Genomic DNA, 22841 nt, shown 5'->3' with positions numbered 1-22841 from the left:
AACTGTGTTGCGAGAAGACAGTGAAATATAAGGTAGGGCAAGTTGCCTGTAATGAGTATTAGACCCCTTATCATACTGCTTGCTAAACATCTTACTTCCCCTACCTCAGGCCAGAATTTTCGTTGGATGTACAGGTCATCTAGACAGACCACTCCATGGCATGTGCAAAAATGGAGAGCTCCCACTATTCAGTTTTCTTTTCTTTTTAGACCCCAAAACAGCAGATTCCGCGTCCCAATGTCATCAGATCTGCTGCTCAGTGGCAAGGTGTGAACCAACTGGGAGAAGTATCTAAGGGTGACATGGCATTGAAGAGTTTGCATCTGCAAGCGGGGATTCGTCCTTTTGTGGTGTGCCAGAGAGCCCATTGTAACCACGTGGGGGAGAATGGTGCGGGGCCAAGCAGAGACCAGAATGGAAACCATGCCTCACAGCTGCCTGGACCCTCTGAACACTGTAGGCACAGGGTTGAAAGAGGGGGTGATTCAGAGCCTGGGCCAAGCGTGGTTCAAGCAATAAAGACAAGTCCACGACCCACTGGTGAAAGGGAGATAATCAACCTGGAGGAAGCTGGCTTCCTACCTATATGGGAGGAAAATCTGGAAGTACAGGACCAGGAGGATGAAGACTTGGATCAAGAGCTCTTACAAAACCTCAGAGGAGCAATTGCTGCTGCAGCAGCAGCAGCAAGCAGACAGGCCACCAGAGACAACAGTCGGTTGGATCATCCTTATTTCCAGCCTGTAGACAATGAGCCACATACTGTAGCAAGCTGTTGTGCTCCGCAGCAAGGGCAGCCTGAAGCAGAACTGGGATCTTTGCTAAGGGCATACCGGGAGGAGAACCCTGGGCCAGCCTTTCCCAGACCTGAACCACAACAGGATGGGATTCCAGGTCCTGCTTCTCCTCAACCAGCTCATCCCCCAGAGGAAATGAGAGGCCAGTGGGCAGCAATAGACAATGAACAGCCAGGCCCAGCCTTCCCTGCACAGGGATCACATGAGCCTGGCTCTGGTAATGTTCCAGAGCAAGGAGCTGCTGGGCAGGATGAAGATCTCACTGCCCTGCTCATCAAAGAAACAGTAAGTAATTTGTGTGCTGTGTTGGCTGAGGAAGTCACCTCATTTACTTGCCCACACTGTGCATTTATAGCCGTTAAAAATGATTGGGTTTTTTTGACAGAATATGTCCCGATACAGCACTTCACAAGTTCAAAGCACAGCTCTCATTGATTTCAGTTGCAACTGTGAGTGCCTGTTACCTTGTCAAATCAGACCCAGGGTCTCAAGTTGGGCACCCAGAAAATGAAGAACACACAATTAGTGACCACTTGTGAAAAGTTAGGCAAAAGTCATTTAAACTGAGTATATCTCACAGGAACTCTGTGGCAGAGGCAGGGATCGAATTCAGTTCTCCAGGGTAGCATTCAGCTGTCCTTACCACGAGACCCTCCTGCAATCTCCTGCCTCGTTCACTACACACTTTCTGACTTCGGCAACAAATGAATCCGGGGTCCTATAGACATGTCTCCTTTACTACACAGCCCTGATTCATCTTCAGAGCAGTTTCATTCTGTGCACTGAATGAAGCAGAGGTCCTGTGGAAATAATAGTATGTGATCCTATAATTATAGACTGTGATATAATGCATACAAACAAAGGGGCTGAATTAAGGTTGCCCGGGCAACCTTAATTCTAGCATCTCCTAACTTCTGAGTGCTTGAGTTTGCATCCTTAATACTGTTCTTTTTAATATAGATTTGTTGAGTGTAACTTCCTAAATTTTCAAAAAAAAAGCCATCTGAAAAACAAATTCCATCATGTGGCATCATATTAACATTCACATGGGTCATCAGCAGGATTGGCACCTTTAGATCCATCTCACTTGAGCCGACAGAGTCAATGATAGCAGTAGAAGGTTATCCTCCTCTGTGTGGACCAGCACTAGAGGTGGATGAGACTCTTTGCTGTCAGACATCTGTGAAAGCTACTGGCAGAGGAAGGGTGAGACTTGGGGAATCTTGGGTTCTGTTCCCAGCTCTGAAGGAGAGTGTTCTCCACTGGGCACAGATTCTCCTGCCCATTTCCCCCCAAGTTTGACCCCCTTCCTTCTGCCCCATCCTCTTTGCCTTGTCCCAGTCCTGCCTCCTTGTCCCAGTCTCCTTGCCTAGCCAATCCTAGTCTCACCTCTCCAGACTTCCCATCCCACTCCAGGGTACGTCTGTACTACCCGCCGGATCGACGGGTAGTGTTCGATGTATCGGGGATTGATTTATGGCGTCTCATCTGGACGCAATAAATCTATCTGCTAATCGACACCCGTACTCCACCTCGGCAGGCGGCGTAAGCGCAGTCGAGGGGGGCGCCGCGGCAGTCGACTCGCCGCCGTGAGGACGGCCAGGTAAGTCGAACTAAGAAGCTGAAGTTGCGTATCTTAGTTCGAATCCCCCCGCTAGTGTAGCCCAGGCCCCAGTCTCCTTGTACAGCTGTTTCCAGATTTCCCTTCCCATCCCCTGCCACATCAAGCTCCTGTCTCCTCTGCATTCAAATTAAGTAACTTTCTCCTTCATCCTGCGTAGGCTAAGATGGAGGGGTGAGGGTGTCATTCAGAACACAGGAGGGATGTGCTGGCTGCCCTTCCTGCAGCCCCCATTGGCCTGGAGCGGTGAACTGCGGCCAGTGGGAGCCGCGATCGGCCGAACCTGCGGACGCGGCAGGTAGACAGACCGTCCTGGCCCGCCAGGGGCTTTCCCTGAACAAGCGGTGGATTGACTTTGAGAACCACTGCTCTAGGGCTTTTCAAACAAAATGCCACCAGAAATTTTTAACATGGGCAAACGTATTTTTCCCTAGCCTTGTTCTTGGAGACACTGAACCATTTTCTAAAATGCTCAGCCAGAGGCAGACGCCTGACATGTAGATTTCATTTCAAACAGTTTTACAAAGTTTCATAAACTACTGAAAACAGAGTCATACAATGGGAAGTGTCAGGTAACTTTAGGAAAAGGTTGGACTGGTAGGATTGCCTATAACATAAAATCATGACACTAACTTGATACTGGAAAACCATTCTTTGCTTGTAGCTTTATATTCCTTCCCCCACCCTTTTTCTGTATTGTCTTCTACGATTGTAAGCCCTTCAGGGCACTTATGGTCGTCTACTCCATGTGTGCAATGCCTAGTGGAATGGAGCAGTCATCTAAGCTCTGCAACAATAACAGATTGTGCTATAATCTGGAGGCAGAAATACTCCTCATCCTCTGGCATATTTTAATCTCTCCTCATCTGGAAGCTGTTCTGTAACTCTAATCACTTTTGTTGCCCTTCTCTGTACCATTTCCAATTCTAATGTATCTTTTTTGAGATGAGGTGAACATAAGAACAGCCATACTGGGTCGGACCGAAGGTCCATCTAGCCCAATATCCTGTCTTCGACAGTGGCCAATGCCAGGTACCCTAGAAGGAATTAACAGAACAGGTAATCATCAAGCAATCTATCCCCTGTCGCCCTTTCCCAGCTTCCGGCAAACCAGAACTGCATGCAGTACTCGGGATCTGAGTGTACTATGGATTTATATAGTGGTATTATGATAAGACAGAAAATATCTATCCCTTTCCTAATAGTTTCTAACATTGTTAGCTTTTTTTGACTGCTGCTTTACATTGAGTTTCAGAGAACTATTCACAATGACTTCAGGATCTATCCTGAGTGGTAACAGTTAATTTAAAGCCCATCATTTTGTATGTATAGTTGGGATTGTGTTTTCCCACATGCATTACTTTAGATTTATCAACACTGAATTTCTTCTTCCATTTTGTTGCCCAGTCACACAGTTTTGTGAGATCCCTTTGTGCTTCTTCACAGTTCGCTTTGGGCTTAACTTTGGACATAACAAAGTTGACTTTTTTGTTCTTGAACTACTACGTTTTTTGACAGTCTTGCAAGTCAAAATGCTGTACGTGATCAGGTTTACACTCCCTGTCCCTCCAGGGATAGGGTGGTGCCTTTTGTAAGAAGAATGCTGGAAAAGGTTGTACAAAAACTATAAGAAATGTTCGGTCTTCTCAGTTCTGGTTTATCTTATCACTGACAGACCCCTGGGTGCTTGGAGTGGACTCTTTACTGATTGTGTTTCAGAGTGTGGCGAGTCTTAGCAGAAAAGATTAAACTACTTAGGACAAGAAACTATTGAACAATGAAAAACAACAGTGAATCCTCTGGCACCTTTAAGACTAACAGATGTATTGGAGCTTAAGCTTTCGTGGGTGAATACCCACTTCGTCATACGCATCATGGTACTCGCCCACAAAAGCTTATGCTCCAATACATCTGTTAGTCTTAAAGGTGCCACAGGACTCTCAGTCTGGATCTGTAAAAAGCAACGAACGCGGCTACCCCTCTGATATTGAACAATAGCTACACTTGCTTCATAGAACCTTCCTTCAGTACCACCCCCAAGTGTGTCCAGGGGTAGCTGGCCTAAGCTCTTGTGCCAGGGGGTGGGTGGGTGTGGTGAGTAGATACTGAATGGGGGAAACTGAATTCTGTAGTTGCCACTCTCCAGGCTGGTTAAGCTTAAATTTTCTCATAGAAGATGCTCTGACACCTGAAGGAGGGGACATGCTAGCTAAGCTATATATATTCTGTTCCTACTTTTATTGCTGCTAGGTTTTTTCTGTGACTTTAATTTCCAATATAACAAACCTTTTGCTTTTCCCACCATAGGAAGCAAGATTCCCAGATGTGAGGAAAGAGTATGTTGAGGAATTAATTCACATCAAGAACTGCTATGACCTAAATGTGTAAGTACAGAGCTGAGAGTCAGAGCTTTTCACAGAGCAGTAAATTGGTTAATGGGACTGTTTACTCATGAAATAATAAACAAGTTGGCTACAGTCACAGTTTCATTGTCCTGACCCTAATCACATTGCTTCAAAATGTGCCAGGGAGGAAGTCTGCATTGACATGAGTGTCTAGAAGCACAGATCCTTCCTTAATCATAACAGAATCCTTCTTGAAAACAAAGCCCCCCTTCTGTGCCCCCCCCCCCACACCTGACATTGTCCCAGCTCAGCAAAACTGGCTGCCATTATGTTCTAGCTCCACCACCCTTATTCTTGGTAACATGAAAAATACTCTGCCTTCTGCTTTCCTATTTGTTCAAATCTTTCTGTGTTGCAGCTAGAGTTGTTTCATTACTAGTAAACTTCTAGAAAAATGCCAGTAGGTGTATAGGTGGCAATAAAGCACAGAGATGACTTTTTTTGTAAAGCATTGTTCAAAGGAGACTGAATTATTCCAGAATGGCTAAAGCTCTCTTGCTACATTAGAGTTCTGATTCACAGTCCCCTGCTCTGATCATTACAACCCATTTCCTCTGTAGATATAGATTCTGAAATTTCCTCCTCACAGCTCTGGCAGCGTATATGCCCTGATGAGCTGTTTGCCCTGGCCTTTTCTGAGCAGAATCTTTTAGTTAAGCTAAACTGAAACGTTTGCATCTGCCAAATTCGTGATCGCTAATAGTAGGATCTCTGCTGCATTGGACTTGAAGTGAAGTACATTGTTTATTTTTAAAACAAACAAACAAAAAAATTTTTAAATATGACTTAAACAGTTGTAGCTAAACCAGTTTCTAATGTGGTCTAGACCGTGCCTGTGAGACTTAAACCATATTGTAGTGAAACCCATATTCAGAGCTTTGCACCCTACGTTCAAACCGAGTTTAAACACGGTTTCTTCTCTGTTTCTGTGTGAGGGTAGATGGAGTGTGGAGGATTTAACTAAGATTTGAAACAACTCTCCAGGTTGGAAAGGCTGGTGCAGGGCCAGTGCAACACCTTGTGCTCTTGGATTTCTTTGATCTTAAAATAAAACTTTCGAAAGATGTGTTTGTTCTAGCTGAAACAGCAACCACTGGGTTTGAGCTAGTGCTGCATGCATGACGACTCTTACTCTTTCCTATTCAATCTCTGTACTGTTAGTTCTACAATGAAGCACACGTTTAAAAAGTAGTAAATGTTTATTTGAAGTCAACAATGATTTGAAATGCACCCAAAGAAGGTGTCTAGTTTAACATGGCCACTTTTCTGACTGTGGCTGCCCTTAAATATAGTGAGGTAAGTCATATTTGCCATCTCCTTTCTGATATGGAAATAATTATGATGTTGCTAACTCATCTGTGTGAACTGAACTTCAGGGTCAAGTAAAAGAATGATCAAATGTTTGAACAATTAAAAAAAGCGAATGATTTGTCTTTCAAACCTTCCTGGCTGTAGTTTACTCTAACCTGAAATGCCGCCTTTTAGCCTATGACGCCCAGCTGTAGCATATCCATAGGGCTTCTTAACTTGAAGAAGCTAAAATTTAAAGGAATGTATGCAGGGATGTGGACTTGCAAACCCACAAGTAACTACATTTATCTTTGCAGACTTTGTAATTTTCTTCTGGAAAATCCAGATTATCCAAAGAAGGAAGGCAGAGTGGTTTTAAATCCCAATAGCAGCCTGCTCGCCAGCCAAGATGAGACAAAGGCAAGTGAGAAGTGTCTTCATATTTAATATGCATCCCAGCAAACACAGTCCATTTGGGCTGCTTTCAGCATAAGCTTTTCCTTTCAGTACATGTTTGTACACGATGCCTAGTGCAATGGGGCCCTGATTGGGGGTCCTTCAGTGTATTGTAATTCTATCAAAAGCGTGTTTGTAAAATGACTTCCAAAGGACATTTTTCTACTGGGTCTTGTGCATCCCTAGTTCCTGCCAGTTTTTTTCCTTCAAATGTACCATACAAGACTGCATCACATGCAATCTCCTTCAATCAAGGAGAAATGGAAAGCACCCTGACCCCTTCAGTCCTCTTCAGTAGGTAATTGATATTAATATGGAATGCTTCTGTGTACCCAGCTCCTTGGAGCATGAAGTAGTCTGAAATTCTAATCTGATTCTCCATGTGGCATTGGAGCACTGCCATTCAGTCACTAGACTGGCTAGCTGCTTCCGTGTATTTCCCGACTTTATTTCCGTCAAAAGTAACTGGAAGGGTTCCTTGTCTCCCCACTGGTTACTTTGGATTTATTTAAGTAGATCTCAAATGGTTATACAGGGGCCAGACAGCATAGATATTCAGTCTCATGCTCTTGAGAACACAGCAAATCTTAATCCTACTCAGATGAACCCACTCATCATTAGACTAACCTAATTCTACACACACTGTGCACATTCTCAGAACAGTCAGTTTAGTTCTGGGTGGTCTTGCCAATGTTTGCTCATCACTGCTGAAAGAGGAAATTCTTTTTATTTTTAAAAGGTCAGGCTTGCATTAACTCCTGTCTTAATTTTCTCTCCAGGTGCCTAAAGTGGACTACTTTGACTTTTCCAAACTTGCCCCGCTTGACCAACGATGCTTTATCCAAGCAGCTGACCTCCTTATGGCCGACTTCAAAATGCTGAGCAGTCAGGACATCAAGTGGGCACTACATGAACTCAAGGGACACTATGCAATCACACGAAAGGTTCTTCAGTCAGATTCTGTTTTTCTTTCCAAGACTGCCTTTCTCTGGTGCTGGAAGGGGGCAGCCTGGTGCCTTTGTTTATTTTCACCATCTGCTAGTATTAAAAATGCTCCTTTACTTGGAGTGCAATTGATCTTCAGATCACTGGCTGGTAGGAAATGGCTGATTTTGTGAAATGTCTGAAGCATCCTGTCTTGCTGCTGATGTTATGCTTCTCCCAGAATACAGAGTTATGGGGTGTGCTGGCTAGTTAGTGGCAATTACAACATATCCCGAGGAACATTCCAGGCCTCACGGCCAAAAGGAGGTGTAATTGCCAGCAAAGCCTATTCTAACCAAATCTTAAGACAAAAACATGTCAGTTTTATACAAACACAAACATAATGGAGTGTCACCTCCTAAATTAAATGAGTAACAAGCAGATGTGATCGGACCCTTATGTAACTTACAGCTGATGTGAGGAGAAAGGGATCTCGCACTCATTCTTTTTCTAATCACCTGAGTTACAAAGAATTGGTCGAGGCTACTGAGCCATTCTGCCCCCCCTTAGATTTAGCTTGCACGGTAGTTTCTTTTTAGAAGAATATCCATGTAGCAGAACTGCAGAGCAACTCAAAGAAAGTGAGTTCAAGGGGTGATACGTTTAGTTTAGTCTAAGTTATTGCTGGGTAGTGACCATTTTTTTTCCTGAAACTGTTAATCCTTTCCCCCCCCCCCCCCATCTAATACCACAACACTGAAATATGACTAAACACCTCACCTCTCAGACTAGTTTAATGCTTAGTAGAAAAGTTTTGCATGATCTGGCCCTAAAACCTTCACAGATTACCTGCAAAAACATCCTTCAGAATGTATTACAGACTGTACCCACTACTTTCTGCGTACTGGCATTGCAGCATTATAGATAGCACTTTAGGGGTTGTTGTATATCATTCCACTGTGCCTGAACAATAAAGCACTCTGTTTCCAACTCGATGTGATCTCCCCATGTCTCTTAGGTGGGAGGATGAGTAAAGGATAGAGATATTTCTGAGGCTTTTTGCTTCCTTGTCTTCAAGTCAGGCCTGAAGGCCCTGTGAATTTGTAGTGCTTTAATGGACACACGCTCACTCTCTTCTTTTTTTCTTGCAAAGAGTAGTGTAGGCTTATCTGGAGTGGTTGTGTTAATGTCCCTCTTTTCTTGTTTCTTTTTTTTTTATTTGTTTGGGGTTTGTTTAAAGGCCTTTTCTGATGCCCTCAAAAAATGGCAGGAGCTGTCTCCTGAAAACAGTGGGAAGCGAAAAAGGAGGAAAGAAATGAACCAGTTTTCCTACATTGATTTCAAATTTGAGCAAGGTAAGTGGCAGATGGTGTTTATGGTAGTCTGTGTGCATCTTGCGAGCAGAGCTTACCCATCACAGAAGGAACCACTGTTAGAGGTTTCAGAGTCAGAACACCTACTTTTTCTTCCACTGTCTTGTATAGATGTGATGATATGGTATTCTTCATGAATAAAGAACATGTCTTTTTGATACAGTATTGCTTCTGAGCTCCTGAAATTGTATAATGAGTAGTGGTCTGTCATGTCCCAGGTGTAGATGAGGAAACACCCTGAGCTTTGTTCTCACTGCCCAGTCCCTTCTCATCCTGCTTCTAATCCTGCTTTAGGTGACGTGAAAATTGAGAAGCGGATGTTCTTCTTGGAAAACAAGAGACGGCACTACAGGTCCTATGATAGACTCTCGCTTCTCCCACCCGTGCAACTGGAGCAGGAGTTCTATGAGCAGAAAATTAAAGAGATGGCAGAGGTGAGACTGTCATGAACTGCCCTCATTGTCGGTCGGTCTGTCTCCTGCAGAAATACAAATACCTGAACAAAATGTTGAATATCTATCAATTCTCCCTCCTCCCAGTTCCCATTCATGACTTAGATATGAGCTGTGGTTTGGCGCCTTGCTAGCAACTTATTCAGAGCTTACTACATGCGTAGGCAGCTAACTACCATTTCTGCCTAGAGAAATCTCCCCGCAGCTCACATTTTCACTTGATTTGGGATGCTTAGCTGGAGTTAAAATGCCATTCTGGACCCTCCTTAATCCAGGGAGAGGTGTGGTTGGATTTTGTTCCTTGAGTTCTAGGACTGCTCATTCTCTGCCCCAGTAAGCTTTAAACCTCCTCCTCTGTTTGGCAGTAACATCCCTTCTTTCATCACAATACTAATGGTAAGATTTCCTTTGGAGTTTAATACAACTCTGTAACTAGCAAGCATGGTCTCTGTTGTGTCTACAAGGCAATCTGTCTACCCACTTCACCTTCTGCAGGCTACACATACTATGCAGAACTCCTCTTTCTACCTACATTGAAACTAAAAGCAGTTCCGGAGTCGACGGGAGCGCGTTCGATATAGATGAGACGCGATATATATCGATCCCCGATGGATCGATCACTACCCGCCGATCCGGCGGGTAGTCTGGACATACCCTTAAATAGCTTGATGGGTAACTGAAATTGGAATGATAGGTTGAGCAGTTTGTGGGCAGCCCGTCATGTGTAACATACTTCTGATTCTTAAATCTTAAGATTACATAAAAGTGTTTAGCTATTGGAATGGAGTGTTATAAGTTCTAGAATTACAAGTGCACATGTCTTTTTCAGCATGCAGACTTCCTTCTTGCCCTGCAGATGAACGAGGAGCAGTATCAGAAGGTCAGTAGCTCTATCACCTGATTTTTGTAATGTGTTCGCATTTACTCCCTTATTTCTAAGCTGACTTGGTCTGGCTCCTCACATACTCCATTCATTTGCTGTAGGATTGTTTTGCTGAGCTGGCAGAACCCCTATAGACAGAGTGTGTGGCTGGCTGGCTGGCTTTTAGAAAAGGTTATCAACAGCTGAGTCCTGGAAGGCAGTATTGATGCACGTAATGATCTGTAGTATCTCATTTGGTTGCTGCTTATAACTTGATTGGCCAGTGCCAGCACCGCAGTAGGTTAGTATCAGGGTTGCCATTGCTATGCACATTATGGCAGTTTAAAACAGATGTGCTATTCTTGGAGAGGCTTCTTTTCCATTTACGGTGGAGGCTTGTTAGAAATCTGAAAACTAAGCCTTTCCATTTCAATTAAGAGAGATGATAGTTGGCGTTCTATTCAGCAGCCATAGATTACCTTTTTCCTTTCAATAACCGTTACCTTTAAACTTTGGCGTTCATATTGGCCTTTATAAGGAAGGGAACATGCTTAGTTCCATCAGTGCCATCGTATCCCAGACAGGAACTGTGCAAGCTTCCCTGCCTCTACAACAGTGCTGCCAATGCACCTGTGATATGGATAAATATCCTTTGGGGTAGTTGTAGGCCACTAAACTTGAATCCTAGTCTCCAAATGTGAATGGTGCATTCTGTCCCCTTCCTCCCCTCTCGTGATACTTTTATTCTTCTGTAGTTCAAATCCCCTAATTCTTAACACTTAGGCAGACTAGCAAATACATCAAACCATGCATGGGTTTGGTAATTGGCTACAGTGGTAGCTTGTCCTATATCGCAGTCTGTTTAGAGAGTGGTTAGAAGCTCCGTTTTTTAACTTTCTTGGGGAATTTAAACTCTAAACAAAGCAACTATTTGACTGTTACAAACTGTATCTGCTCTTACTTGTTAGAAATGCTCATGCCACTTTCAGCTTATTGGGAGTCTCAGACTGGGTGGTAAGGTTGTCTCTCAACTGCACATGCTAATTTTATGGGTGTCTCATTTATATATTTCCAATAGCCTATCGCTGTAGTTACTTGGGTTGGATGGTGGGGGAATTAATCTTTTTAATGGGTTGCAGGATGGTCAGATGATCGAGTGTCGCTGTTGCTATGGGGAATTCGCGTTTGAGGAACTGACGCAGTGTGCAGATGGTCACTTGTTCTGTAAGGAGTGCCTCATCAAATATGCTCAGGAGGCAGTCTTTGGCTCTGGGAAGGTAAGCGTCCCAACAAGAGAATGAAAGGTGGATAGAGGCATCATGTGTAACTTCACATTATTGATTACATGAACTATGTGGTATAACTGCACTTCTTGTGAAGTGTTCCATCGTGTGGAACACACTCAGACTTTAGTAGCAAAAAAACCAAATTTGTCTTGCCCTCCTGCAGATAGTTAACAACTGCGTACAGGGATCTTTGTCATTGAATTGAATAGCTCCTTAATAGTGCTAAATGCACAAAACCTGTTAATGTATGGTTAAGGTTACATAGTTAAGCAAGCGGAATTAAGGTTCTCGTAGCAACATTTTCCCCAAAAGTGTGCCGTTGCCCGTTTCAATAGCCAGGCTCAATGGGGTGAGTAAAAGAAAGATGTTTTCACTTTCTTCCTATGTCTTCGCTTCCAAACCAGAGCCGGAACCTGGTTTTGCACAATGGGGTAGGTTGGTGGCTGGGACTCAAGATTTGAACTCTGAGGTGGAAGTTTTCAAGCTGTGGGGTGAGCCCTCCTAAGGGGGCATGGAGGGATATTGGCGGGGGGAGGGGGGGAGTGATCTGCAATGCCAAGTGGCTCAGACTTCTGCCTCTGCAGTGGTGCTCGGGTTCCGGCACTCGGGTAGGGAGCGCCGCTTCCACCCCGACTCACCTCCCCTTTTTTTTTTTGTGTCTGGGTTGGAGGGGGTACAACCAAAAATTATAATTTAAAGGGGGGCTCAGCTCAAAAAGTTTGCAAACTGCTGCCCTGAGGCATGCAGGGAGTGAAGACGCGGGAGATTTTCCTGTGTAGTGTTCCAATTCCATTTTTTTTGTTTAGTTTTTAAATATCTATACATTGATAGATATTAGTACACCTCTACCCCGATATAACATAGATTCGGATATAATGTGGTAAAGCAGTGCTCCGGGGTGGGGCGGGGCTGCGCACTCCGGTAGATCAAAGCAAGTTCGATATAATGCAGTTTCACCTATAACGCAGTAAGATTTTTTTGGCTCCCGAGGACAGCGTTATATTGGGGTAGAGGTGTATGTACCATGTCTCGTGATGCAGCTTGAAGTGGAGGAACTGAAGTGTAGTGGTATAACAACATTAATGCATAGTTAAACGTCAGTGACTTCAAAAGAAGTCCACACAGGGTTGTGATTTGGTTGTGACAACAAAAATATAAACTTAGCAAGCTTTAGCTCATAAAACAATGTCACTGTTCTGTTTATAAGGTAGAAATATTTCAAAATATTTGAAAAGGGTGAATTCTGCCATTAATGAGCTACCTTCTGTGGGAAAATGGCCACTGCACAAAATGATTGACCATGTTTGATAGCTGAGTGTTTACATGGTATATGGCACTGGTCTGATATATTATTATCTGTTCCCCTTCCACCTCTGCACATATGTAGACATCTGCTGTGGTCACATTTGAAATGTCAGTTTCAATAACATTTTCTTTGTTTTAGACCACTCAGTTCTGTTGAATCAACCTTGATTCAGTAGAATTGAGTGGTGCCTTACGTTTTACGAACTTTCATTGTCTCTTCTTCTCTTCCCTCACCAATGTAGTCAGAGCTCAGCTGCATGGAAGGGAGCTGCACATGTTCATTCCCGACCAGTGAGCTGGAGAAGGTACTCCCAGAGAACATCCTGTGTAAATACTATGAGCGGAAAGCTGAGGAAGAGGTGGCTGCTGCCTGTGCAGATGAGCTAGTCAGGTAAGTTCCCAGCGTGTCAAAGTGGGTTAATACTGTGAGATAGATGAACGAGTGGTAGTTCGACAGCTAGTGTTACAGTAGATTCTGGTTCTATAGCCCAAAACGTTAGCTGGCTTGGTAATACAAGGCAGCTGGATTATTTATTTATTTTTATTTTTTTTAAAGGCTGTCTGTAACTGAAGCATCTGACTTTTACCCCTGAATATTTTTATTAATAAAAGCTAGCTTTCTTTGGTAGGTAGAAACAGATCAGAATCAATAGAGCTTTGCACCCCTTGTGGTTTGTCAGCTCTGCACTAATCCTTTCTGTGAAATAGTGTAGAAGCAGCACTAAGCACATGATCTTTAGGACACACAGAGGGGTTGCAATCAGAGGGCTGTAGGAAGAGAAAGGGCAGTACTGAGATCATTGAATCTTTTCTTTGATAGACAGGCCTTAGCTGGCCACCTTGTAACAAATCCACACGCCCATTAACAACAGGGTTACAGAATACAGCATGTTAATGTTGTTGTCTTTTTTTTTTTTTTTGCACTGTAGGTGTCCTTTCTGTAACTTCCCTGCGCTCCTGGACAATGATGTGAAGCGGTTCAGCTGTCCCAATCCTCGCTGCAGGAAGGTAAAGGGCTGATATTTACCTGGTCGTCTCTTTCAGAGTTCTGAGGTATAGCGCTTGAGGGCTGCTCTGTTTTGCTAGCAGTATGAAATGTGCATGTGACATGGGTTTGGTGGAGGGATAGAATTCTTGCCAAGGTGGCTTGTTGGCCTTCTGTTAAGGCACGTGACTAAACGCAGGACTGCATTTCAGGGTACTGTTAATACAGACATGGTTAAATCCTGCTCTGTGTGCTCCGCTTAGGCGATGGGTGCACAGTAATGTGTCTCGACTCTTAAGCACATGTTTAAAATGGACTTGTAATCGGGTCTTTTTAAAATGTCATTTGGCTTTTATGACCGTTCTAACTGTAATGAAACTTTAAGAGAACTGGGGAAAACAAATTCCATAATAGAATGACACTTTCTGTTGTTGCTGCATGTCACCACTCTGGGTCCAGACTTTGTAAGTAGTGCCAGAAAGTCACCATCTGCAGGGTTTACATGAAATCTGTACACTCAAAGGACTGGGTATTTACATACTCATCACAAAACCCACTAATCAGCACCCTTGTTGCCATCTCAGCAGAGGGCTTAGCCACTGAATGGGTCCTGGAGAGTGACCCACCCTTTCAGCCATGGAGGTAGTCTCACCAGGTCAAAAGAGAGGTACGTTGGCAGAGCAGAATGGGGAAACCTTGAACTGCCACAGCTTGTGCCGCATCTGCTCTGTAGAGAAATAGGATTTAGTTTCTTCTAGAGACTTTGAGTGCTAAATGGATGTAGAATCTTGATGGTAGGACTTAATTCTAATTTTTTTCTGAGTGTCTTCTAACTCACTGGTGCCAGTGAATTAAGACCTAAGCTCTAATACCTAATGAGTCTTGCTCAACTTAAGCCACAATATCAGGGACTCCTATGGAATGGTCTGTATCACAGAAGCTCCTGTCTTAAATGAATCATGCTCATGCTTGTAGCCACTGAGTGTTCTTAATTCTAAATTTTATGTGGCCATTTGCCTATGATGAGAAGTAATCATCTTGTACTGGAAGTCTCATTTTATTTTTTTGGAGTAACTTGTATTGCTAAGAATAGATAACTACAGTATTGTCAGCACTGTGAAGCTGAGAGCAAGACTAGCCTGATGAAGGATCAGTAGTTGCTTTTTTGGATTCTGGCACTACAGACCCACTGAACTAATGTCAACCGGTACTGCTAGCCCAAGAGAAAACGACAGCATCCAATCACGTGGGCTAAGGAAGGCTGAGAACCACTAGGTGGCACCAGTGACTTGTGCACAATCAACCAGTTTTTAAAACTGCTTGCTAAAAGAACAGAACCCTCCCCCTTTTTTTTTTTTTTTAAGTGAACCATACAGGTCAATCCCAGGGGTTACAGCAAGTAAGCAGAATTCAGAGTTTAAATATTTGAAGAATATTACAGAATTCTAAAATTTCAGGTATTCGTTTCAGAACGTAAAGTTATGGCATGAAGGAATGGCAGGGTGTTCAGGTTGATCAGTGCTTCAAATGCACTATCCTTTTGTTTGGTTGGCTCTTCTGATATCACAATATTTCAGGCTAACTTGCCAGTACTTAAAACAGGGACTGGATTTCCACCATATCAACAGCTTGTATTGGTGCATTAGCCAGAGGTTTATGGGGCTGATCAGGATTTGTAGAAGATTACTTAAAAAGAAACAATTTTGGGCTTAATAGGAAGAATCAATATGTTTCTTGAAATGGGAGGACTTGTCCATGCTTTGTAGCTGTGCTTGCAATGATTTCCCCAAGTTCCATCAATCTTCTGTCTTTCCATGACGGGGATTTTACCAGTTAATGTCCCCATTTGCAGGAAGCTTTTTTTTTTTTTTAGTGGGGAGCATAAAGGGTTGGTATGGGGATGTGGGGTGATGCAGGAGTGCAGTGGATGTTCGATATCGGAAGGGCTGCAGAGACTCAACAGTGGTGCCTCCAGCAAGTTACGACAGCTGGCGCTGGAAGGACTTTGGCTGCATTGAAGAATGTAAAGTGAGGGGAAGTCTAAAGTGAAATGGTAGGGGTGAAATGAGAGCCTTGTGGTTTCAGCAGAGGGGCCACAGGATCCTTGTGAGGGGGCAGGGACTGGCAAACCAGATGGTGGTCCCATAGCATTTTCATTCTCTCTCTCTCTCTCTCAGCCTCTCTGGTCTCAGTTCCAGGGTTCACATTGGTGGTGTTTGGCTTCTCCCAAAACTTCCCCTAAAATCTTGTAGAGTGGTGGTTGGTTCACATTTGTGCCAAAAGTATATCTGCACCCCTTGAAGAGTTGAAAGCATTACCCTTGGCTGTGTGCTTCATCCAGCCTGAGGCATGCAGGCATCATGCCACACACTCTGCTGGGCTACTGCTTGTGCATCTCTCGCACATGATCAGTCCTCATAGCCGCTGAGATGTAACCAGTCTTAACATCAGCAATGGGCAGAACTGCCAGTTAGAGGGAGGCATTGCCAATCGCCTACAGTAACTACTGAATAGGTGTGTAATGAGCAGGGATCCTAGCTTTCTGTGATGATAAAATTGTGATTTAAAAAAAACATAAAAATCAGTGTTTTTCCGTGATTAAAATGAAATGAACTTTAGTTTCCCTGGTCACAATATATAGGTATCAGTTAAACATAATATTTTATTGATATCTTTTTAAGCATGTCTGAAGCCTACCAATGCCATCAATCATTATAATAAAATAAAATTAATAGAATGATCCCGTCACAGTGCGTTGTCTCTTTACTGTTGTCAATGACTCTGCTGTTTCAGCCTCGTTTTCATTTCTTTTCATTCAGTTTGTGTAGTGCTTTCCACGTGTTGTAGAGTTGTCTGCCTTTGAACATAATCTACATAATCTTCCTGCATAGAGTACAGAATAGCACATTACTTATCAATATGAAATTTGACCTTGCTAAACTCAGTGACACGGTCTTTAGGGATGATTTTTAAAGTGTTTGCCATCTTTACATAACTTTAATTACTCATAGCTGGAGGCTGAAGTGAAATTTGAGATGCATTATAACACGATGCCCCTATATGCTGTTGAGTAACCGCTATATGCCAGAAGCAGTTTATTGGAGTATGTTTAGCTATGTATATTTAAAGCACTTTCAAAAATCAACCACAAGAGGGGAAGGTTGTGTGCGTTGAATAAGTGACACTGGCACTTTTGGTAAAATTTAGTAAATAGTTTTTACATTTTGTGAAAAAAATAACTAAAGAGTCTCTGTAAAAATACCAAAAATACTGCATTTTTCTGTGGCAAATGGATTTCTAGTATCTCTGGTAATGAGTCCACACCATCTGTCAGTGTCATGGCATCTCCAGCTGTGATATGTAAAGTTTGGCTCTTAGTGAGCTGTCCAGACCTTGTCTTAATGTCACCTGCTGGTTGGAGGGAGTATAATAAAGCTTAATTCACCGAGGCAAAACCTTGCTCAAACAACTCTGCAAGTAAAGAAAAGATTCTTTTACTCGTTTAATGTGGTCTGCGTGTGTTACGTGAACATCCTCGTGTATTTTAAGCATTGAGCTTGTCAGTGTTTTGTATTGGGTTATAGGCAGTTAGCTTTGTGGAGCTGCTAACACACATCATGCAGTTCTCTGCTGGCTGAAGCTAAACCACCGTGAGTTTCAAGGCATTCGATCCGTTTTGTAGTGAGCCACGTAGATGTGTGTAGGAAGAGGTGGTGTCGGGTTTGCAGCAGCACTCTGACTTGCCAAATGTGAGTGGGACTATCCAGAGCTGGTGATGCATTACGCCGCCTCTATGCTGCCTCACATCAAAGCAGACTTCTGTGCAGCCGTGGCATTTGAACCTTCCAGCCCTCTGACGCATGTTACTTTCCCATGCGTTTTGACATGCTGAGGTCTTTGCAGTGTTCCAAACTGAAGCTGCCAAGCCCCTTGATGAAATTACCAAGCAGCATTTCTCTCATGACTTCAAAACCTAAAAGGGCAGGCACTCATCCACAAGGGAAATACTCTTCCTCTTCTCCCCCAGTGTGGCCCCCATGATCAGCTTGCAGAAACCCCTGTGTGTGCAGGCAGTGCAGTCTGGTGAGTTACATGGTGTGCTTGCAGGTATCACAGACCCTTTGTGTTGTGGGCGGGGGAGATTGTCACCCCTCTTGGCAGTCTCAGCACAAAGCACTGCAGGACTTCCAGACAGCTAAAAGATGAGAAGGTAAAAGATGTTGCCATGGTACTAACACATGCATGAAGCAGCGCTGGCCCTCTGGGTGCTGGGGAGCTCAGAACACCAAGCAGAATAATTTCAAGCTACACTGGAACCTTCTGCTGCATGGTAGCCTCTTGCATTTCCTAGATTTGCTTTCTGAACTCCCAGATGTCACTGAGGAGCCTTTCTCTCCTCTGACAAGCTGGGTTGCCTTCCTCCTTTAGAGGGTGGTGCCTCCTGGAGTGCAGATACTCTCACTGCCTCTGAGCTGATGGCCCTCTGACTAGATAGCTTCCAGGCTCTTGTTCTTCACAGAGTAGTGTCTCCTTTTAAATGAGGCTGTGATGAGGAAATTAATGTGCCGGCTGAGTACTCACTACTATTCTGCTGGAAAAAAAGGGTGATTCTGAGATACCTACATTAGTGGAAAACCCTTCTACCACTATGCCTTTGGATCTTCGGTATCGCTCCCTTGGCTACAGAAAGGCAACTATTGGATGTTCTTTTATTACGAAGGGCTAAGTTGTTTGTTTTTTTTTAAAGCTGCTGCTGGAGCTGACTTCCAAGGATTGAGTTGAAGGTGGTGACTATGAACAAGCTCACCCAGTTGCTTTTAACCTTCATTTCCTATTGAGCTGAAATCCTGACTACGCTTGTACAGAGCTTTTGCTAGCGAGCTCTATTTCAACGTGGCCCTTGCTAGCGGGGTGCGAACAGCGCATCTCTGGTCTGTGTTAATAGGCATAAACCACATTGTACAGAGGGCATTACAGGATCAGCCAGCTTTAAAGTTACAAAGGCAATCAGTGGAGTTTGCTCCTCAAATTGGGGTCTGTGCAGATGACTACTGTAGGAAACGGCTCTATTTGCTACAGAGTAGGTGTGCCACCCAAGCTACATATGTCTTGATTGTACCCTACAACAGAAGGTTTCTATATTGAAGGGAATTATTTGTGTAAACAAAGGCCCCACCAGCTGTGAGTAAACACAAGGTGACATTGCATTCCATGGTAGACTCTCCCCGGCCTGAGCATGTACTTTAACTTTAATATGGAGATATACCTATCTCATAGAACTGGAAGGGACCCCGAAAGGTCATCGAGTCCAGCCCCCTGCCTTCAGTAACAGGACCAAGTACTGATTTTGTCCCAGATCCTTAGGTGGTCCCCTCAAGGATTGAACTCACAACCCTGGGTTTAGCAGGCCAGTGCTCAAACCACTGAGCTATCACTCCCCCCTTGCCACCCAACAATATTCTTCTTCATCTGCTTTTCATAGGTTTGGGCAGTTAAGCTTTAAATGCCTATATGGCCCTAAGACTTAAACTGCATCAGGGACTCTTTGTCACTATCTGCATAAACAATGTGGAAAGAAATTCTTCCAGTTAAAGAAATTAAGCTTGTCCAAAATGACCCCGAGTTGGATGTGCACATGGAGAATTGCTTAATTCTCCTTGTTTTGCAACATTTTTCCTTGCTGCTGAGTCTGCTGTCTCATTCAGCTTCCTGACAGCAGTGCAAACATTTCGAAGGTCCTATGCTCTTATGTGTCACTCCCTATTTATCAGTTCATATGCCTGAGCTCTGTGTATTTCACTGAGAGTATTTATTCAGATTTAGTTGCCACTTTTATTTTGCCTCTCTGCTTTTGGGGGTGGGGGGCACGTCTGGAGATGGCTGTTTTGCTTACAGTGAATCCTCCACTTCCTGCCTGGGGGTGGTGACCTCCAGTCCCAGTTTCATTTTTGTTAAATTCCCTCGCCCTATTTGAATAGAATTTGCTGGGGTGGGGAAGGAATGGAAATGTGATGCAGCAGATCTTGCTCCTGTCGATACTGATGGGGTTTGGTATGAACTTAGGTGTGCTCGCGCATGCATGTGCGGACTCTCCTGGGGAAAGACGCTGCTCACTTGTGCCTTGTCCAGTAGAACCATTTTGAAGCTGCCTGTTCTCTTTGCTAATGACCCTGCCCACCCTCAGTTGCAGTTCTCTGGGGTTCAGTGGATGTATGTCTCTGTACTCCAGGGCTTTGCTTTTCCCCCCTTCAGATTAATGCCTTTTGTGCACCCTTCTAGCTGAATGGTGTAGATGGGAACACACTCCATTATATTGCTGCCAAAACCACAACAAATGGCAAGTTTCCGTCTGTCGTCTAAGCTCAGTTCTAAGGCACTCTGCTGCTGGGCAGGCGATTCATTTTTCTACCATAAAAGGGCAATGAAACTTGTCTGTAGCCTTGGTGCTCTCCGCACTGCAGTCAGAAGGCAGGACAAGGGGAGATGCTATCGACAGCAGCAGTGATATTACAGCAGAAGCTTTGGAATTTCAGTATCTGCCCAGTCCCTTTCAGGAGCAGGAGTGGGGGGGGGGGGGCCAAGGCCAGAGGGAGGGGTGTGTGAGAGTTTACTCTCTGCAGATAAGGTCCCTTTAGACTTTGTGATGAAATGCCAAAGCAAGGTAGATAACAGGGTGGGAAGAAAGCACTCATGGAATAGCAAAGTCTATTTAAAGGAATAGATCCCACATATGAATAAAATGTGTGCACCAGACCACGTGACCTATCCGCCAAGGTGCTTAATGTCCAACTCCCAGGGAAATTGCTGAGAGTCGAGTTTGCTCAGCACCTTGCAAGATCAAGGCCCTTTACACATACATAAAGGAAAGGTGTAGGCTCGAGATGTGTGGGAAAGTAAAACATAGTTTTAAAAACTGACCTGATGAGAAAGAGGAGTGAAACAGTGCGTCTCTGTTGTGTATCTAACCCAAAGCCTCCTAAAACAGGAACTTTCAAACCAGGCTCTATAAAAATAGCCCATGTAAGTCAATGCAATTTAGTGCAACACAATTTATTCCTGTACTTGGTTTCTACCATATATAGCAATATCCATTCAGTGAAAAGATGATTGTAACACTCTTCTGCCACTAACCAAAGGATGCATCTTTTCAGGTCCATAAGAGGTAGTGCTGTCTTCCCTTTATAGCTCAGTCCTTTGGGCCTGTACTGAGCAGAGGCAAGAAGATGGATCTGACTTCATGTGGGATGGAAACTTAGTATGCTAGTAATAGAGTTGAGGCAATCCATTCCTTCCACTTAAATTGTAGCTAGATTGAGCCCAGAATCGTGGTGGTGATGAAGATAGTTGGCTATCTTGAGAATTACTCTGATTCTTGTTGGTGTCTCAGGGCAAAATTGCCCTGAACACTAGTTATTGATCAGCTGGTGGATTTCAGGATCACTATTTAATGTTGCAAGAGTGTTCTGGCCAGGTGATGCCGGACTGGAAAAGCTGGTTGCTTGCCTCTGTATGGCAACCTATGGAAAGTGCATTCCATACATCTTTTAACCAGACTATAACTACTGCCACTGACACAGAGGTGGGCTGTGTGACTGTTTTGACTCACTGGGTGGGAGAAGGATTTGCCCAGAGGCAAGTCTGGGGATCTTCTGCAGCCTGAGATTTGTCTTAAATTCAGCCCACCTTCCTTGAGACACCCCCGCAAAGAAAAAGGAGGAGTGATGCCATGCTTGGTTTCTTCTGTTCAATGATAAGGAACAAAAGGGAAAGGGTAGTTTAATGTGATCACTGCAATGTTTTAGAAGGGTCATGGAGGCAACCCTGAATCTCTGTATGAACAAAAGTTTAGTCATTGAATTTATTAAATTTTTCCCTCAATGTTGCATATTCCCTATTTACAGTTGCATTTGTCCTGGGAGCAGACAGTGAGGCGAACAGGCTAATCTTTGCTCAGAGACCTGAGAACCACTCCCCACTTCAGACATTAAAATCAGATGACTTCTGAAAAGGAAAGGCCATGAGTCACTCTCTTAAACCAGTGAGTAAAGATTAGAGATGGGCCAGTGAGTAAGAGTGAGTGATTGATTAAACCCTAGGCCTGCCTCAGCACACTTCTCTGGGGCTCTGCTCATGGGAGTGTTCTTAGGCTTGGTCCTGAGGTGGAAAAGACTATAAGTGTGCCCAGGCCAATTTTAAAACATTATTCTGATCTTATTCAAGAAACTAAATCTCCTCTTTCCCTCTCCCACACTGAGATCCCTATCACAACCATCGCTGCTCTGTTTCCTCAGTTTTGCCCATTAGAGAACCGTAAAACCTATGGGATGACCGAATGACTTTCAGCACACACCTTGTCTTGCACTAGCTAGTCCTGCTCTTGAAATGGTAATTCTGAACATTTGGGGTGGAGGGGAGGTGGGGTAGTGAAAAAAGATTTGGGTGGAGTCTTACCATCACGGTAGTTCATTTACGTCCTTCAGAAAAGTGCCTCAGGATGGCATGTCCTTGTATATGCAGCACAAAGATGTGTTTAGCTTCCCCATTCTGTACTAGTGTAAACAGGTTTCTGCATGTGAGACAGTCATCAGGTTTTCTGGGCTAATTCAAGGCCACTGTATCTGTCTCTCTGAAGCTGATGATGGAGTTTGTTTCCTAATTTGGTCACAGCATGCTTGGGGCTGGCTTGCTTAACTTTTTTTTTTTTATTATTTTAAAAGCACTTGTCCTTTTAGATCATTGTAGCGGAGGGGAAGCTGTTCATATCAGAGAACCTACAGTTCATCTCACTTCCTCTCCATAGAGGAAGTGACACTTACTAAGGTCTCTGCAGCTTAAAAAAAAAAGTGAAGCTAACCTAGAATCTATGGTGATGACCCCCATCTTCTTTCCCCCTACTCATCCCTTCACTGTCCTTTCTGAATGCTCAGGAGCTAATCTTAATGATCTTGTTGGTTGAGAATCCCATATGGATAGTCATTTGAACTTTTAATGCCAGAAGAGTTTTGAAAATTATTACTCTTCTCATGAAAAGGGAGAAGATTGTTAAATGTTTAAAAAAAGCCAAACACATTCACCTGTGTTTTGT

The 22841-nt window shown here is 43.8% G+C and overlaps 1 protein-coding gene across 8 annotated transcripts in view; it reads left to right on the top strand.

Annotated features, from left to right (window-relative positions):
* RNF216 (ring finger protein 216) overlaps window positions 1-22841 on the top strand; it is a 110381-nt gene that overhangs the window by 26692 nt on the left and 60848 nt on the right. For 7 of the 8 annotated variants that reach the window (XM_044979272.1, XM_044979265.1, XM_044979266.1 and 4 more), the window contains 10 exons: window positions 210-1082; window positions 4726-4802; window positions 6431-6533; window positions 7349-7513; window positions 8734-8848; window positions 9161-9300; window positions 10148-10198; window positions 11320-11457; window positions 13014-13162; window positions 13701-13779. In XM_044979272.1, coding sequence (XP_044835207.1) covers window positions 210-1082; window positions 4726-4802; window positions 6431-6533; window positions 7349-7513; window positions 8734-8848; window positions 9161-9300; window positions 10148-10198; window positions 11320-11457; window positions 13014-13162; window positions 13701-13779 — 1890 coding nt within the window. The remainder of the gene's footprint in view (window positions 1-209; window positions 1083-4725; window positions 4803-6430; window positions 6534-7348; window positions 7514-8733; window positions 8849-9160; window positions 9301-10147; window positions 10199-11319; window positions 11458-13013; window positions 13163-13700; window positions 13780-22841) is intronic. The other variant, XM_044979273.1, reaches the window with a different exon arrangement.

The sequence above is a fragment of the Mauremys mutica genome, chromosome 11 (assembly GCF_020497125.1).
Source record: "Mauremys mutica isolate MM-2020 ecotype Southern chromosome 11, ASM2049712v1, whole genome shotgun sequence".
Taxonomy (NCBI): domain Eukaryota; kingdom Metazoa; phylum Chordata; order Testudines; family Geoemydidae; genus Mauremys; species Mauremys mutica.
This window is presented reverse-complemented; position numbering and strand designations above follow the sequence as displayed.